The 21,567-nt window shown below is 44.7% G+C and overlaps 2 protein-coding genes across 6 annotated transcripts in view; one reads left to right on the forward strand and one right to left on the reverse strand.

Annotated features, from left to right (window-relative positions):
* LOC141050962 (uncharacterized) overlaps window positions 1-18,934 on the reverse strand; it is a 359,750-nt gene extending 340,816 nt beyond the window's left edge. Inside the window, exon 1 of one of the 4 annotated variants that reach the window (XM_073547707.1) lies at window positions 18,800-18,934. Coding sequence is in view for 2 of the 4 variants with exons in the window: in XM_073547706.1 (XP_073403807.1) it covers window positions 7,406-7,432 (27 nt within the window). In the remaining 2 variants the exon portion in view is untranslated. The other 3 variants (XM_073547706.1, XM_073547710.1, XM_073547709.1) reach the window with 3 other exon arrangements.
* LOC141050975 (uncharacterized) overlaps window positions 7,845-21,567 on the forward strand; it is a 66,119-nt gene continuing 52,396 nt past the window's right edge. Inside the window, exon 1 of one of the 2 annotated variants that reach the window (XM_073547738.1) lies at window positions 7,845-7,887. In XM_073547738.1, the coding sequence (XP_073403839.1) occupies window positions 7,861-7,887 (27 nt within the window). In that variant the 5' untranslated portion in view covers window positions 7,845-7,860. Of the gene's footprint in view, window positions 7,888-19,068; window positions 19,226-21,567 lie in introns of those variants that run through there. The other variant, XM_073547740.1, reaches the window with a different exon arrangement.

The raw sequence follows: 21,567 nt of genomic DNA on the forward strand, positions 1-21,567 counted from the left end.
CCATAGGAATGCACTGTTCCGCTTACTTCCCGCATGTGGCTGTGCACACCATGCGAAAAGTAAGCAGAACATTTGTGGATGGTACCCACGGTCCAGAGGAGAGGAGACTGTCCTCCGGGCTTTGGGTACCATATCCCTGTAAAAAAATAGAATTTAAAATAAAAAATATTGTTATTCTCACCTTCCGACGGCCCGGCAGCCTTCCCGCCTCTCTCTACGCTCCCGGTTCCAGTAAGCCTTTGCGAGCGATGCAGTCTGTTCTCGTGGGATCGTGAAGTCTCACGGTCATTCGCGCGACATCGTCGCGATCCCGCGAGACCGGACGTCATCGCGGTAATTGTCGCAAAGGATTACTGAGACAGGGAGCATGGAGAGAGGCGGGAAGGCTGCGCGGGACGTCGGAAGGTCAGAATAACAATATAATTTTTTAATATTATTATTTACATTCTATCTTTTACTATTGAGGCCGCATAGGCGGCCTCAATAGTAAAAAGTTGGTCACACTCGTCAAACACTATGTTTGACGAGTGTGACCAACCTGTCAATCAGTTCTCCAAGCGATGCTCCAGATCGCTTGGAAAACGCTAGCAATTCTGCAAGCTAATTACGCTTGCAAAATGCTAGTTTTTCCGCGGGAATTTAAAATGCGATTTTCCCGCGGAATGGAATTCCGGAACTCTCGCGGTAATTTCCGCGAGAGTTCCGCTACGTGTGAACCCAGCCTTATACTTTTGTCTTTGGCCAAATGTGCAGACCTCTGTGTGCCTGTTCGTTGTTATAGTTTATATGGTTCTGACCCGGTTCCGTTTCCCGTTGTTGAGTTTGCCTGTTGATTCTGTACTGTGCTATTCTCTCTGTGTATGACTCATTGCCTGTGATCTGACTACTCTCTGCTCGCCCCTCTTGTACCTTGCAGCTATCTCTGTGTATGACTAATTGGCTACGTCCTGACTATCCTCCCCGTCTATGCCCCTTGGTAACTTTGTCTCGCAGTTACCCTGCTAGGAGTTCTCTTGCAGCTCCTAGCTCTCTGGAGTTTAGGCCACGCCCCTAGCAGTCACGTGCTTCAGGTCCTGCTGTTCTGAAGTACGCATCTACTTGGCTGCTGCCCGCTCCACAGATATCTTTGAGCACAGTTCGCTTTACTCAGGACACGCGCACAGGCGTTTTTTTGTGCACATTGGTAGTCAATTTGCATATTCCTATTGCACATATCACCAGATTCAAATAAATAGAACCTTTTTTTAGGATTAATACTCCCTTTTTATTCTCCTTTATATCACATACATAGTAAGCCCAGTATACATATTCTCAACTTGTTTGTCCCGTCATTTGGTTCATCAGGAGAACATACCAGCATAAATCCATATAAAGAATTCAGGACTTATCTTATGTCTTCATAAAGAAAAGTCTGAGACACTACGTGGGAGTGATGCCCATCTGTGTGAGTCATGGAGTTAATATCTGCCATACCCACACCTCACCGCAGCCCCTTCATTTGAGGCATCGGACCAAGGTACTTCCAGGTAGTCCCGACATTCGCTTCCTATATTGGTGTAGCGCAAATGCAGTTCATTTTGCGCAGGCACTGAGTGCCGTTTTGCTCATTTGCTGGGTTATTCCCCTCTGCACTGCTGGAACACAGATACAGTTTCCCGTGCGCCGTGTTTGCTTCCTCCTAGGGTAGGTTTTATTACCACCTCCCATATATATCCCCTCCCCGTGTTATTTGGCACTCATGCCAGTAATTTTATAATTTTAGGATGCTTTCCACCTATAGATGCAGGGAATATACATTTAGTACCTATCTCTTATAACCAACAAATATATAAATATTTTATACTCAAGGATTCTATATACCAAGGGATCGATTATTACAGTGAGGTTGATGAACCTATAAATTACAGTAAAAAGAAAAAAGTGCATAAAAGTCAAATACTATGAACATTATGATGTGACAGCCATAATTAAGTCAGGCCAGGACCTATCCGGGTCAGTGGGCCTATATAACGGGTCTCTCTCGTGGGTCGAAAAAACATGGACAAAGGTGACAACCCAATAATGCGGTCAGGAGAAGAATGGGGGATCACAGAAACCACCAAATTGCAACTGCTCATTGAGATCGTCAGGAGATAAACTTCTCATATGGTAGATCCACTTAGCCTCCTTCTGTAATATCAACAGTACCCAATACCCCCCCCTTATTAGGTGGTGTAACTACTTCCATTACCATGAAGTGAAAACAATCCAAGTCAGTGCCATGTACATCTCTAAAGTGCCTTGAAATAGGAGTATTTCGGGAGTTAATGATATCTCCCATGTGTTCCCCCACTCTCCTCTGTAGCTCCCGTTTAGTCTTCCCTATATAGTCAGTGGGACAGATGCACTGAAATAAATACAAATACCCCCACAGACTTACAATTCGAGAAGTGTCTGCATTGGTAGATTCTACCCGTACTAGTGCTGGTAGTATTTGCTCTCAAAATATATTTGCAGAATTTGCATCTTCCGCATTTAAAGTTGCCTTTTCTCCCTATTTTCCAGTCACATTGGTGGTCTTACAATGAGGGAATACGTACTACAGTATGTACTAGTTGATCATGTATGGATCTCCACTTACGGACGCTCATGGATGGAGATTCAGAGATAAGGTCACCTACATCTGGCTCTGTTTTTAATATATTCCAATATTTTTGTATAACCCGTCTAACTTCTCCTGATCTATTGTCAAATGTACCTACAATTCTAACCCGAGATTCCGGATCTTCCTGCTCCTTTTTCCTCAGTAGTGAAGTCATATTCCTTGCACTAGCTCCCTTGAATGCATCATTCAACACATCCAAGGGGTGTCCTCTGTCAATGAATCTGTCAGATCACGGGTCTGGTGGTGGGAGTCCATATCTCTCTGTTTGCATCATGTGCATATAAAGGGGTGGCCTGCCCTTTCCTTTGAGCTGGGAATTATATTGATGTGGTTTCCCATGTCTGTGTGTCCACTGGTTGGGCCTAGTCTGTCTCAGCCCTTATCCACATGGATGTCACTTGACACATGGTAAGGTTTTTAAATATTAGAGTTAGAACGGTCCCAATTATGGACACCGTGAAGTGGTGGGATGGCTTTCACATTTTTTTTTTTCAAACATGTTGACTATGTACCGTGTATTATTTTCATGCACTATGCTATTTATTTACTGCAGGGTATTTAATCTCTATGTTTCTTTTTTTTGCTTTTATCTGTTCAGTGGCCAAGTGTGAACATCCGCTTACACGCTGCATGCACACCAGTTTATATCCCAGTTCATACCTTTGGGTTTACATTTATTGGGGGGGGGGGGGGGGGGGGAGGAGATGATTTGAACTTTCATCTTTTTCATATTTTTTTAAACATTTTGTCTTTACTTTTCATTGCACTTGTTAGCCCCCTTTAGGGGACTTAAAGCTGCGAGCATCTGATCACCTTTGTTCTACAGAGTGATGCCAAAACATAGCTGTATATATCAGAAATCAAGGTCTCCTTTGAAGTTTGGTCGCAGCAGGGTTTCAAGTCAGCTCCGTAATAACAAGCACATGGGTGTTTAGCAGACTGCTGGCTGTCATAGCATCCCACTGAAGACCCACATGTTAAACACCGCTGTCAGCATTTGACAGTGGAATTTAACAGGTTAAAGGGAATCTGTCACCCCTTTTTTGAGATATCATATAATGATATCATTCAATTGTGTGTCACATAAGGATTCTCTTTTGCTTCCCCCTGACCCCGCACCTTTCATGCATATATACCTTTTTTATATCGGTTCAGATGTATGTAAACTGCCACGGTCCGGTCCGCTGGGCGGGGCTTATTTACCTGCCCCCCTCCTTGTCTTGCTCTACGCATTTCTTCTTGTGTAGAGCAAGACAGGGAGGAGGGGGGAGCAGGTGAATAAGCCCCGCCCAGCGGACCGGACCGCGGCAGTTTACATACATCTGAACCGATATAAAAAAGGTATTTATACATGAAAGGTGCGGGGTCAGGGGGAAGCAAAAGAGAATCCTTATGTGACACACAATTGAATGATATCATTGTATGAGGCAGGTCCTGGCTGTGACACACAGCTACGATCTGCTAGTTGAGGAGGGACTGAATGATAAGCTGACAGACAGCTCAGTTGACTCTCTCATATATAGGAGCGCCCCTTTGCTCTTTATCGTCAGTCAGACTTATCTCAAGGAGAACAATGCGATAAACAGTCCAAAATCGGACATGCACAATCGACATCTATTCTAGCCATTAGTCGGCCCATACACATTAGACCGTTGGCCGAACCTGTCGATATCAGTGGGTTCAGCTGACAGTCTAGTGTCAGAGTAGAACATTCAAGGCTCCAATTGTGCAGCCGGTTTTAACTTATAGCTGGTTTGAAAGGGTTATGCCACATTAGGTGCTACAACCTGGACTTTAACTGGCAGCAGCTCTACTAAACCAAACTCTGCAGCCTCATATATACCCATGAGGTAACCAAGTAGAAGTCAGGAGAGCTGTAGCCAGTCCATGCATTGGAACCCATATTAAAAACGCAAAACAACAAAACCAATCTAAGTTCGTGAGCCTTCAACAAAATACAGCAGAGAAAACCATGAAAAATGTGGAACCACTAATGACTGATCAGTTTACCTTACAGATCTTATTGCCATCATACAGTCTAGGAAGGTGTGTTACTAGTGATTGATCACTGCAATATTTCCGTCATGAACAGAGGTAGCTCCAATCTCAGCAGATATAGGACTCCGTCTGTCAACCCATTGGCGCACTGGTACACGTTGCAATGTACTGTCATGGCAGCCATGAGTATAACAATAACCTAGAAAGAACTCATTTTGTTTTAATGAAACCAACCAAAATACAACGGCATAGACAAAGTTAAAAAGTTTTAGATTATGGAATCACATGGACCCTACATGCTTCTATTAGGATGGACAGCTCATAATGCAAATAACCGCCCCTCATACATCTACCATACCCCCCCTACTATCCTGGATCCATGTCACATTCCAAGATTTGGAAGCCTGCTCCAGGTCAGTGGCATTTGCCTATTTCACGTACATCTTTAGCCTTTGACAGTCCCAATACTATAGGTGCAATGACGTCAACAGGTAAGTGCATAGAAATCATGGTCAAGGTGCATAAATGCAGTCACAGAAGGGCAAACCTCCCATCAGACAGAAAGCGAGAATAGTATTGAGGCACTTTCAAAGCATTTGTGCTCCTCAGTGTTCCCAGTCACTATTATACCACTATCCTGGCCACCGCAAAGTATGATGCCAATAAAAATTACCTCAAACTCTGTTTGATACCACAACATTCTTTCTTGACAGTGTCCTCCACACGCTCAGTATAATGCTGTCAGGAACCCCGCACTGCACTTGGTCACTGAGCCAGTGTGCGTGTCCTGAGTATAAAGACTGTGCACAAAGATACCTGCGTAGCGGGGTCTCAGTGGTGACAAAGCATGCTCCAAGATCACAGGACCTGAAGCATGTGACTGCTGGGGGCGTGGCCTCATCCCCACAGAGCGAGGAGCTGCAGGGACACGATTAGAAAGGTAAATACTGGACAATGTAACCAAGGGGCATAGACAGAGACAGAAACCAGATGAAGCCGGGTCAAAGCACGATAACAATACAGTACCAAAGGGTTAGACAGAATGGATAGTCAGGACGTAGCAATAGATCAGAAAACCAGAACGGGCAATAGACGGTACAATAGGGACAAACTGTAACGGAGTAACGATAGCCAAGCCAGGAGGTCAGAACCATAAAAGACAATAGTACCAAAACGAGAGACGGAGTACAGAGTGAGGGGACAGACCGGGTCATACACGGGAAGCAAACAATCAATGCAGAATACACGCACACCAGGGGTCAGACACACCAGAACAACAGTATAGCTGACAGAGAACCCTGGTAAAGAGTGAGTATAAATACTCCTCCCAGATCCAGAAAGAGGCCACGAACCCTTAACCCTGTGAGTGCAGGGCAATAACCCTGTTCAAACCATGACAAATGCCTTCACACTGCCCACAACACAGTATGATGATACCATAGTGCCTGATGGCTTCCCATTAGTGATGAGCAAACGTGCTTTGATAAGGTGTTATCCGAGCATACTCGGGTACTAACCGAGTGTCTTCAGTGTGCTCGAAAAACATGTTCGAGTCCCCACGGCTGCAGGTCTCACGGCTCTTTGACAGCCTCAACACATGCATGGATTGCTGGTTTGTTAGGCAACATATGCAGCAGCAGGGACTCAAACATTTTTTGAACACGCCGACAACAACTTATTCGAGCACGTTAACTCATCACTCCTTCCCATTCCATCATTGTTTTCAAGAGTATTATCATTTGGCCCCTTAAGGCTACTTTTACACTTGCCACCGTTTTTGCAGGCCGTATCGCCACAAAAAAGGCGGTCTTCCACACTAACGGGCCACAAAAAAGTTTGCGGATCACTATGGTTTTTTTTTTCCAATACTATGTAAATATTGGAAAAAAAAACAAAACGGTGTGCCGCAAAAACAAACTTCTATTTGTTTTTGCGGCCCCATTGATTTAAAATGGGGGCCGTGTCCGTATGCCGTATAAAAGATTGCGCAAGCTCGATCTTTCATCACGGCTGAAAAAACGGCTGTACGGCACACGGCGCACTGTGGAATTTTTGCGGGCCGATTTTGCAGCCCCATAGAAATCTATTGAGGCTGTAAAATTGGCCCGCAAAAACACGGCAAGTGTAAAAGCAGCCTAACGCATAGACCTCATGGTCTGCCGCTATTAGCGGTGTACCCCTGGATGTCTCTATATCGCTGCAGCTACACCAACCCCACACAGCATAGAGATGCGACCTGCAGCAAGGTGAGGGGAGGAATTCATGATGCCATGCAGCTTTCTGAGTGGGGTTGAGCGCGCACCATCCTATTTGGGGGGGTGCGTCACTGTGGGGGGCATTATACTGTGTCGGAGGCACGTTATCAGCACTGAAGGAGTTAATGTCCCCTTCCTCCGCCCAGTAATGGGGAATCTCCAGCACCTACCTCCACCTGCAGGGGGCGCTATCTCCGGGAATGGAGGGGTTACTGCCCCCTGTGCCCAGTAATGGGGAATCTCCAGCACCTACCTCCACCTGCAGGGGGCGCTATCTCCGGGAATGGAGGGGTTACTGCCCCCTGTGCAGCCCAGTAATGGGGAATCTCCAGCACCTACCTCCACCTGCAGGGGGCGCTATCTCCGGGAATGGAGGGGTTACTGCCCCCTGTGCAGCCCAGTAATGGGGAATCTCCAGCACCTACCTCCACCTGCAGGGGGCGCTATCTCCGGGAATGGAGGGGTTACTGCCCCCTGCGCCCAGTAATGGGGAATCTCCAGCACCTACCTCCACCTGCAGAGCCGCACACCACATATATGTAGTGATGGGTCGTTCCTGAATGGCCCCGTACAAAAAACAGGCTACCTTCTGTAAACAATGGGAGCCAGCACCCCAATGACAGCCATAGTCTCTGAATGGTTCTCACTGGGAGGGGAAAATGACAATGTTTGGCAGCCAAATCCCCTCCCAGCCAGCAGTTCATTGGCTACCTGGGAGTGGGCAGGCTTTAAGCTCAAATATGCACTCAACAGAGGAGAACAGAAATGTAATAGAGATAATGGTGAGAGGAAAGAAGAGATCCGGATCACAAAGAGAACCAGACTGCCCATCACTAGATCTATGGCTGATCTGTGTGTACAGGACCTTATGATGTCACAGTCTGAGGCCCCTGATCATGTGACCCCTGACTCCTCCCCTCCTGTGACCTCATCCCAGGTCCTGTGCGCACAGAGCAGCCATATATGTGGAGTGCGGCTCTGCAGGTGGAGGTAGGTGCTGAAGATTCCCCATAACAGTAACCCCCTCACTGCTGGTGACGTTTCTCTTCTTCTCTTTCTCTGGAGCTTCTGTTATTTCCCGCTGATGTCGCCATATGTCGGATATTTATGTGTCATAATTAAAGGGAACCTGCCATGTCCCCAAACGCTGCTAACCTGCAGATATAGGGTTAATATACAGGTCAATAGCATTCCAAAGCTATTGGGTCACGGTGCTGAAAAGCCCGGCTACCAGCAAGAAAGTGAACTTTACTCCTCCCGGCAGCCTCTGATTCTTAGTAATAGAGGAATGCTGGTACCTACCGTGGGCGTCCCCACTACCCAGGATCCAAACTGGGGAGGAGGGCAAGCCAATGCCGCGTATTATACAGGCTACATCGTATACACTGTACATTATACTGTATATTGGGCATGGAGCATTAAAACTGTTGTATATTGTATAATACAGCAGGGTATGCGACACTATGCTGTATATACCATATATTATACATGGCACACTAGCCTCTATACAAAGGATAAGAGGCATTATGACCTGTACATGCAAAGTATAATACAGCAGTGTATATACACTCTGTATACCGCACATGATGTGTATGACCTGTATACACCACACTACACTCTGTATACCGCACATGATGTGTATGACCTGTATACACCACACACTACACTCTGTATACCGCACACGATGTGTATGACCTGTATGCACCACACACTACAGTCTATATACCGCACACGATGTATATGACCTGTATGCACCACACACTACAGTCTATATACCACACACGATGTATATGACCTGTATACACCATACACTACAGTCTATATACCACACACGATGTGTATGACCTGTATACACCACACACTACACTCTATACACCACACACGATGTGTATGACCTGTATACACCACACACTACACTCTATATACCGCACATGATGTGTATGACCTGTATGCACCACACACTACAGTCTATATACCACACACGATGTATATGACCTGTATACACCATACACTACAGTCTATATACCACACACGATGTGTATGACCTGTATACACCACACACTACACTCTATACACCACACACGATGTGTATGACCTGTATACACCACACACTACACTCTATACACCACACACGATGTGTATGACCTGTATGCACCACACACTACAGTCTATATACCGCACACGATGTATATGACCTGTATGCACCACACACTACAGTCTATATACCACACACGATGTATATGACCTGTATACACCATACACTACAGTCTATATACCACACACGATGTGTATGACCTGTATACACCACACACTACACTCTATACACCACACACGATGTGTATGACCTGTATACACCACACACTACACTCTATATACCACACACGATGTGTATGACCTGTATACACCACACACTACACTCTATACACCACACACGATGTGTATGACCTGTATACACCATACACTACACTCTATATACCACACACGATGTGTATGACCTGTATACACCACACACTACACTCTATACACCACACACGATGTGTATGACCTGTATACACCACACACTACACTCTATATACCGCACATGATGTGTATGACCTGTATGCACCACACACTACAGTCTATATACCGCACACGATGTATATGACCTGTATAAACCATACACTACGCTCTATATACCGCACACGATGTGTATGTCCTGAATACACCATACACTACACTCTATATACCGCACACGATGTGTATGTCCTGTATACACCATACACTACAGTCTATATACCGCACACGATGTATATGACCTGTATACACCATACACTACGCTCTATATACCGCACACGATGTGTATGTCCTGAATACACCATACACTACAGTCTATATACCGCACACGATGTGTATGTCCTGTATACACCATACACTACAGTATATATACCACACACGATGTGTATGACCTGTATGCACCATACACTACAGTCTGTATACTGCACAGGATGTGTATGACCCTGTATACACCATACACTACAGTCTATATACCACACACGACGTGTATGACCTGTATACACCATGCACTACACTCTATATATCACACACGATGTGTATGACTTGTATGCACCATACACTACACTCTATATACCGCACACGATGTGTATGTCCTGAATACACCATACACTACACTCTATATACCGCACACGATGTGTATGTCCTGTATACACCATACACTACAGTATATATACCACACACGATGTGTATGACCTGTATGCACCATACACTACACTCTGTATACTGCACAGGATGTGTATGACCCTGTATACACCATACACTACAGTCTATATACCACACACGACGTGTATGACCTGTATACACCATGCACTACACTCTATATATCACACACGATGTGTATGACTTGTATGCACCATACACTACACTCTATATACCGCACACGATGTGTATGACCTGAATGCACCATATACTACACTCTATATATCACACACGATGTGTATGACCTGTATGCACCATACACTACAGTCTATATACCGCACACGATGTGTATGACCTGTATGTACCATACACTACACTCTATATATCGCACACGATGTGTATGACCTGTACGCACCATACACTACAGTCTATATACCGCACACGATGTGTATGACCTGTACGCACCATACACTACAGTCTATATACCGCACACGATGTGTATGACCTGTATGTACCATACACTTCACTCTATATATCGCACACGATGTGTATGACCTGTACGCACCATACATTACAGTCTATATACCGCACACGATGTGTATGACCTGTACGCACCATACACTACAGTCTATATACCGCACACGATGTGTATGACCTGTATGTACCATACACTACACTCTATATATCGCACACGATGTGTATGACCCTGTATACACCATACACTACACTCTATATACCGCACACGATGTGTATGACCCTGTATACACCATACACTACAGTCTATATACCACACACGACGTGTATGACCTGTATACACCATGCACTACACTCTATATATCACACACGATGTGTATGACCTGTATACACCATACACTACACTCTATATACCACACACGATGTGTATGACCTGTATACACCATACACTACAGTCTATATACCACACACGATGTGTATGACCTGTATGCACCATACACTACAGTCTATATATCACACACGATGTGTATGACCTGTATGCACCATACACTACAGTCTATATACCGCACACGATGTGTATGACCTGTATGTACCATACACTACACTCTATATATCGCACACGATGTGTATGACCTGTATACACCATACACTACACTCTATATACCGCACACGATGTGTATGACCTGTATGCACCATACACTACAGTCTATATACCACACACGATGTGTATGACCTGTATGCACCATACACTACAGTCTATATACCGCACACGATGTGTATGACCTGTATGCACCATACACTACAGTCTATATACCGCACACGATGTGTATGACCTGTATGCACCATACACTACAGTCTATATACCGCACACGATGTGTATGACCTGTATGTACCATACACTACACTCTATATATCGCACACGATGTGTATGACCTGTATGTACCATACACTACAGTCTATATACCGCACACGATGTGTATGTCCTGAATACACCATACACTACAGTATATATACCACACACGATGTGTATGACCTGTATGCACCATACACTACACTCTATATACCGCACACGATGGGTATGTCCTGTATACACCATACACTACAGTCTATATACCACACACGACGTGTATGACCTGTATGCACCATACACTACAGTCTATATACCGCACACGATGTGTATGACCTGTATACACCATACACTACGCTCTATATACCGCACACAATGTGTATGTCCTGAATACACCATACACTACACTCTATATACCGCACACGATGTGTATGTCCTGTATACACCATACACTACAGTCTATATACCACACACGACGTGTATGACCTGTATGCACCATACACTACAGTCTATATACCGCACACGATGTATATGACCTGTATACACCATACACTACGCTCTATATACCGCACACGATGTGTATGTCCTGAATACACCATACACTACACTCTATATACCGCACACGATGTGTATGTCCTGTATACACCATACACTACAGTATATATACCACACACGATGTGTATGACCTGTATGCACCATACACTACACTCTGTATACTGCACAGGATGTGTATGACCCTGTATACACCATACACTACAGTCTATATACCACACACGACGTGTATGACCTGTATACACCATGCACTACACTCTATATATCACACACGATGTGTATGACTTGTATGCACCATACACTACACTCTATATACCGCACACGATGTGTATGACCTGAATGCACCATATACTACACTCTATATATCACACACGATGTGTATGACCTGTATGCACCATACACTACAGTCTATATACCGCACACGATGTGTATGACCTGTATGTACCATACACTACACTCTATATATCGCACACGATGTGTATGACCTGTACGCACCATACACTACAGTCTATATACCGCACACGATGTGTATGACCTGTACGCACCATACACTACAGTCTATATACCGCACACGATGTGTATGACCTGTATGTACCATACACTTCACTCTATATATCGCACACGATGTGTATGACCTGTACGCACCATACATTACAGTCTATATACCGCACACGATGTGTATGACCTGTACGCACCATACACTACAGTCTATATACCGCACACGATGTGTATGACCTGTATGTACCATACACTTCACTCTATATATCGCACACGATGTGTATGACCTGTACGCACCATACATTACAGTCTATATACCGCACACGATGTGTATGACCTGTACGCACCATACACTACAGTCTATATACCGCACACGATGTGTATGACCTGTATGTACCATACACTACACTCTATATATCGCACACGATGTGTATGACCCTGTATACACCATACACTACACTCTATATACCGCACACGATGTGTATGTCCTGTATACACCATACACTACAGTATATATACCACACACGATGTGTATGACCTGTATGCACCATACACTACACTCTGTATACTGCACAGGATGTGTATGACCCTGTATACACCATACACTACAGTCTATATACCACACACGACGTGTATGACCTGTATACACCATGCACTACACTCTATATATCACACACGATGTGTATGACCTGTATACACCATACACTACACTCTATATACCACACACGATGTGTATGACCTGTATACACCATACACTACAGTCTATATACCACACACGATGTGTATGACCTGTATGCACCATACACTACAGTCTATATATCACACACGATGTGTATGACCTGTATGCACCATACACTACAGTCTATATACCGCACACGATGTGTATGACCTGTATGTACCATACACTACACTCTATATATCGCACACGATGTGTATGACCTGTATACACCATACACTACACTCTATATACCGCACACGATGTGTATGACCTGTATGCACCATACACTACAGTCTATATACCACACACGATGTGTATGACCTGTATGCACCATACACTACAGTCTATATACCGCACACGATGTGTATGACCTGTATGCACCATACACTACAGTCTATATACCGCACACGATGTGTATGACCTGTATGCACCATACACTACAGTCTATATACCGCACACGATGTGTATGACCTGTATGTACCATACACTACACTCTATATATCGCACACGATGTGTATGACCTGTATGTACCATACACTACAGTCTATATACCGCACACGATGTATATGACCTGTATACACCATACACTACGCTCTATATACCGCACACGATGTGTATGTCCTGAATACACCATACACTACAGTATATATACCACACACGATGTGTATGACCTGTATGCACCATACACTACACTCTATATACCGCACACGATGGGTATGTCCTGTATACACCATACACTACAGTCTATATACCACACACGACGTGTATGACCTGTATGCACCATACACTACAGTCTATATACCGCACACGATGTGTATGACCTGTATACACCATACACTACGCTCTATATACCGCACACAATGTGTATGTCCTGAATACACCATACACTACACTCTATATACCGCACACGATGTGTATGTCCTGTATACACCATACACTACAGTCTATATACCACACACGACGTGTATGACCTGTATGCACCATACACTACAGTCTATATACCGCACACGATGTATATGACCTGTATACACCATACACTACGCTCTATATACCGCACACGATGTGTATGTCCTGAATACACCATACACTACACTCTATATACCGCACACGATGTGTATGACCTGTATGTACCATACACTACACTCTATATATCGCACACGATGTGTATGACCTGTATGTACCATACACTACAGTCTATATACCGCACACGATGTATATGACCTGTATACACCATACACTACGCTCTATATACCGCACACGATGTGTATGTCCTGAATACACCATACACTACAGTATATATACCACACACGATGTGTATGACCTGTATGCACCATACACTACACTCTATATACCGCACACGATGGGTATGTCCTGTATACACCATACACTACAGTCTATATACCACACACGATGTGTATGACCTGTATGCACCATACACTACAGTCTATATACCGCACACGATGTGTATGACCTGTATACACCATACACTACGCTCTATATACCGCACACAATGTGTATGTCCTGAATACACCATACACTACACTCTATATACCGCACACGATGTGTATGTCCTGTATACACCATACACTACAGTCTATATACCACACACGACGTGTATGACCTGTATGCACCATACACTACAGTCTATATACCGCACACGATGTATATGACCTGTATACACCATACACTACGCTCTATATACCGCACACGATGTGTATGTCCTGAATACACCATACACTACACTCTATATACCGCACACGATGTGTATGTCCTGTATACACCATACACTACAGTATATATACCACACACGATGTGTATGACCTGTATGCACCATACACTACACTCTGTATACTGCACAGGATGTGTATGACCCTGTATACACCATACACTACAGTCTATATACCACACACGACGTGTATGACCTGTATACACCATGCACTACACTCTATATATCACACACGATGTGTATGACTTGTATGCACCATACACTACACTCTATATACCGCACACGATGTGTATGACCTGAATGCACCATATACTACACTCTATATATCACACACGATGTGTATGACCTGTATGCACCATACACTACAGTCTATATACCGCACACGATGTGTATGACCTGTATGTACCATACACTACACTCTATATATCGCACACGATGTGTATGACCTGTACGCACCATACACTACAGTCTATATACCGCACACGATGTGTATGACCTGTACGCACCATACACTACAGTCTATATACCGCACACGATGTGTATGACCTGTATGTACCATACACTTCACTCTATATATCGCACACGATGTGTATGACCTGTACGCACCATACATTACAGTCTATATACCGCACACGATGTGTATGACCTGTACGCACCATACACTACAGTCTATATACCGCACACGATGTGTATGACCTGTATGTACCATACACTTCACTCTATATATCGCACACGATGTGTATGACCTGTACGCACCATACATTACAGTCTATATACCGCACACGATGTGTATGACCTGTACGCACCATACACTACAGTCTATATACCGCACACGATGTGTATGACCTGTATGTACCATACACTACACTCTATATATCGCACACGATGTGTATGACCCTGTATACACCATACACTACACTCTATATACCGCACACGATGTGTATGACCCTGTATACACCATACACTACAGTCTATATACCACACACGACGTGTATGACCTGTATACACCATGCACTACACTCTATATATCACACACGATGTGTATGACCTGTATACACCATACACTACACTCTATATACCACACACGATGTGTATGACCTGTATACACCATACACTACAGTCTATATACCACACACGATGTGTATGACCTGTATGCACCATACACTACAGTCTATATATCACACACGATGTGTATGACCTGTATGCACCATACACTACAGTCTATATACCGCACACGATGTGTATGACCTGTATGTACCATACACTACACTCTATATATCGCACACGATGTGTATGACCTGTATACACCATACACTACACTCTATATACCGCACACGATGTGTATGACCTGTATGCACCATACACTACAGTCTATATACCACACACGATGTGTATGACCTGTATGCACCATACACTACAGTCTATATACCGCACACGATGTGTATGACCTGTATGCACCATACACTACAGTCTATATACCGCACACGATGTGTATGACCTGTATGCACCATACACTACAGTCTATATACCGCACACGATGTGTATGACCTGTATGTACCATACACTACACTCTATATATCGCACACGATGTGTATGACCTGTATGTACCATACACTACAGTCTATATACCACACACGATGTATATGACCTGTATACACCATACACTACGCTCTATATACCGCACACGATGTGTATGTCCTGAATACACCATACACTACACTCTATATACCGCACACGATGTGTATGTCCTGTATACACCATACCCTACAGTATATATACCACACACGATGTGTATGACCTGTATGCACCATACACTACACTCTATATACCGCACACGATGGGTATGTCCTGTATACACCATACACTACAGTCTATATACCACACACGACGTGTATGACCTGTATGCACCATACACTACAGTCTATATACCGCACACGATGTATATGACCTGTATACACCATACACTACGCTCTATATACCGCACACGATGTGTATGTCCTGAATACACCATACACTACACTCTATATACCGCACACGACGTGTATGTCCTGTATACACCATACACTACAGTCTATATACCACACACGACGTGTATGACCTGTATGCACCATACACTACAGTCTATATACCGCACACGATGTATATGACCTGTATACACCATACACTACGCTCTATATACCGCACACGATGTGTATGTCCTGAATACACCATACACTACACTCTATATACCGCACACGATGTGTATGTCCTGTATACACCATACACTACAGTATATATACCACACACGATGTGTATGACCTGTATGCACCATACACTACAGTCTATATACCGCACACGATGTGTATGACCTGTATGTACCATACACTACACTCTATATATCGCACACGATGTGTATGACCTGTACGCACCATACACTACAGTCTATATACCGCACACGATGTGTATGACCTGTACGCACCATACACTACAGTCTATATACCGCACACGATGTGTATGACCTGTATGTACCATACACTTCACTCTATATATCGCACACGATGTGTATGACCTGTACGCACCATACACTACACTCTATATACCGCACACGATGTGTATGACCTGTATGCACCATACACTACAGTCTATATACCGCACACGATGTGTATGACCTGTATGCACCATACACTACAGTCTATATACCGCACACGATGTGTATGACCTGTATGTACCATACACTTCACTCTATATATCGCACACGATGTGTATGACCTGTACGCACCATACATTACAGTCTATATACCGCACACGATGTGTATGACCTGTACGCACCATACACTACAGTCTATATACCGCACACGATGTGTATGACCTGTATGTACCATACACTACACTCTATATATCGCACACGATGTGTATGACCCTGTATACACCATACACTACACTCTATATACCGCACACGATGTGTATGACCCTGTATACACCATACACTACAGTCTATATACCACACACGACGTGTATGACCTGTATACACCATGCACTACACTCTATATATCACACACGATGTGTATGACCTGTATACACCATACACTACACTCTATATACCACACACGATGTGTATGACCTGTATACACCATACACTACAGTCTATATACCACACACGATGTGTATGACCTGTATGCACCATACACTACAGTCTATATATCACACACGATGTGTATGACCTGTATGCACCATACACTACAGTCTATATACCGCACACGATGTGTATGACCTGTATGTACCATACACTACACTCTATATATCGCACACGATGTGTATGACCTGTATACACCATACACTACACTCTATATACCGCACACGATGTGTATGACCTGTATGCACCATACACTACAGTCTATATACCACACACGATGTGTATGACCTGTATGCACCATACACTACAGTCTATATACCGCACACGATGTGTATGACCTGTATGTACCATACACTACACTCTATATATCGCACACTATGTGTATGACCTGTATGTACCATACACTACACTCTATATACCGCACACGATGTGTATGACCTGTATACACCATACACTACAGTCTATATACCGCACACGATGTGTATGACCTGTACGCACCATACACTACAGTCTATATACCGCACACGATGTGTATGACCCTGTATACACCATATACTACACTCTATATACCGCACACGATGTGTATGTCCTGTATACACCATACACTACACTCTATACATCGCACACTATTTGTATGGTCTGTATACACCATATTACACGATATACTGTATATAACACTACATCTCCTCGTAGCACAGGCTCTGTGCAAACTGTGTGCCGTCCTGTTGGGGGCAGTAGTCCCAGCTCGGGCCACACCGTCTGTCTGGTTCACACCACATTTACCTTATCGCAGTACTGCTCCACCAGACTGCTTCATCCGCCAGTGCGGACTGGTAAACACATTCACCTCGTCCGGGAAAGAAGTCATTCTCCACTCTCCATACAGGGCAGACGACCCGCAGCTGCACAGTCGACCGGCAGCTACCAGGACGGGAGCAAACCTGCGATCACACAGTGAACACAGAGGGTTCAGACTGGGTTCAGAGACTTTCATACGTAGCACACTGTACACGACATGCCTCTGAACACTGTCTGACCCCTGGCCGGATCCAATCCCAGTGCGCCGCCAGGTGCCATAGCAATGCCACGCGGTCTCAGCCTGCTCTGCAGTGAGTCCCGCCTGCCCCACTGTCAGCTGTGTGTGGCCGCCTGACCGGCCGCTCTCCTCTACCGCGGCCCGGAGGTGTTCTTTCATTGTGCCCCCTGCAGGTAAGGCTTGTTACTGCTCAGTATACAGTCAAGCACTAACTGACAGCCATCTCTGCAGCAATTCAGAGCATTTGTGTTCTATTCCCATCACTCCAGCGCTGATGCCTCTGTGGTTTCCTTCAGTCTCTGGTTTCATTGCTACAATGACCATATTGGTTGCTGTGGTGAGCTGCCAGGGATTAATAGGTAATGTTCATTTGAAGCAGTGACATGTTTTCACCTCAAACATGGAGGGGGACATTTGATAAGATGCCAGACAGCTATATCAGCCATCATTATACATGGTGCCAGGCTAACGTCAGACAGGTGACATTTTAGCGTGAATAGCATAAAAAAGAAACAGCTATTCCTTTACCTCCTGCCTCCACCTGAATGGAAAGCTCTCCTTGTTATGTTAGTATTTTTACTGCAACTTACTGGACATATTATTTGAATGTATGTGAGGTCCAAAACATGGAAATAAACGCCCCTTATGAATGATCAAAACAGACGGGTACTATATAATGTATTGAAATAGACAAACTATTTTAAAGGGATTACTGTAGGTGATAACTTATTGATCGGTGAGTGTCTGTCACATCCACACCAATCGGCAGATGGGGAAACTTTTATTCATGATGTGAAAATTTTTTTCTGGCGTGTCAGCTGTCCAAACAGCACTCTATTAATTCTGTATGGCGCTGCCAAAAAAAGCTGAGTGTCGAACCTAGCAGCCCCATAGGAAATGAACAAAGAAGCAGTTGAGCATGCTCACTTCTCCTCTATTCTAACTGGGTGTAAAGGTTCATAAGGCCGGGGTCACACTTGCGAGTGTGATGCGAGAAGAAACCCGCGCATCAATACCCGGCACTCAGAATGGAGTGCGCAGCTGCATGTATTTCTATGCAGCCACACACTCCGATCCTGAGTGCCGGGTATTGATGTGAGAGACTCGCGAGAGTTTCTCGCATTACACTTGCAAGTTTGACCCCGGCGTAATTCTGATGATTGGTGTGGCTCCGAGTGGTCGACAACCACCATTCAGTAAGTTCTCACCTATCCAATGGAAAGGTAGCCATATTTCTACGGCTTTTTTACTCACTTGAAGAACATAAAAATTTTATTCTCATTATAATCATCTAATATATAAAGCTCAATGTGTGTGTGTATGTATGTGTGTATGTCCGGGATTGGCATCCGCACCGTCGCAGCTACAGCCACAAAATTTGGCACAGTCACACGTCTGGACCTCGAGAGCGTCATAGGCTATGTTGTGAGGTGAAATTTTAACCCCGCGCGTTCCAATTCACCAAACAATTTTGCCCCTATCTACATAATGGGGAAAAAGTGAAAGGAAAAGTGTTGGAGGCAAATTGACAGCTGCCAGATGTGAACAAGGAGGACTTAAAGAATGAGAGCGATGGCGCCAAAGAGTATATACCGTACAGTTGCTAAGGTGGGGCCCTGACATGGGATACACACCACACACGGGGATATGAACACACACACAAAATGCGCCACACTGTGACGTCCATCTGCGGTCTGGACTGCAGCCAGACAGCACCCCGAGAAACACTGAGACCCTTTACCCCTATACAGGGATCTGGATTTATAGCAGAGCCCAGGAGGCGCTGTCTGAATAGGAGCAATGACCAGAGCAGGACGGTCGCCAGAAAGGTGTTCCAATACAGGACACAGAGGCAATGATATCCGAGACTAAACCAGTCAGGCAGAAATGGTATAAAAACAGTAGACAGTAGCAGAGTCAGATTCCAGGTCGAAGCCAGAGTCATAAACCGGGAGGGCAGCAGAGGTACAGAATCGTTAGGCAAAAGCAGAGTCAGAATCCAGGCCAAAGTAAGAGTCATAAACCAGGAGGGCAGCAGAGGTACAAAGTCGTTAGGCAGAAGCAGAGTCAGAATCAGGCCGAAGTCAGTGTCATAAACCAGGAGAGTCGCAGAGGTACAGAATCGTTAGGCAGAAGCAAAGTCAGAAGTCCAGGCAAAAGTCAGAGTCAGTAAAACAGCAATTCACACAGTAACACGCAGGGGAACCAAGAATATATCCGGCGGCCTGCAAGAGCAGTCCCAAGGTATTTGAGGGATCAGGTCATCCCTTACAGGCCCGTGGCCTGATGATGTCATCCGGACCGCCCCCAGGACCAGGCTGGATGGTAATGCACCAGCCCCTTCATGACTGACCGAGGAGCGAAGCCTGCGTCCAGCGGACGCCTGTGCAGGAGCCTCATGACTATCGCCGCCACCACTCGGGGTTGAAGCACAACGCCTCCCAGAGACCAAGGCCGAGACTGCAGGCCACGGGTCAGACGGTGATAGGACAGTCCGGGGCCTCCTAGTGGTCGA

The sequence above is a fragment of the Dendrobates tinctorius genome, unplaced genomic scaffold (genome assembly GCF_039654945.1).
Source record: "Dendrobates tinctorius isolate UK_male_01 unplaced genomic scaffold, ASM3965494v1 ptg000155l, whole genome shotgun sequence".
NCBI classification, from domain to species: domain Eukaryota; kingdom Metazoa; phylum Chordata; class Amphibia; order Anura; family Dendrobatidae; genus Dendrobates; species Dendrobates tinctorius.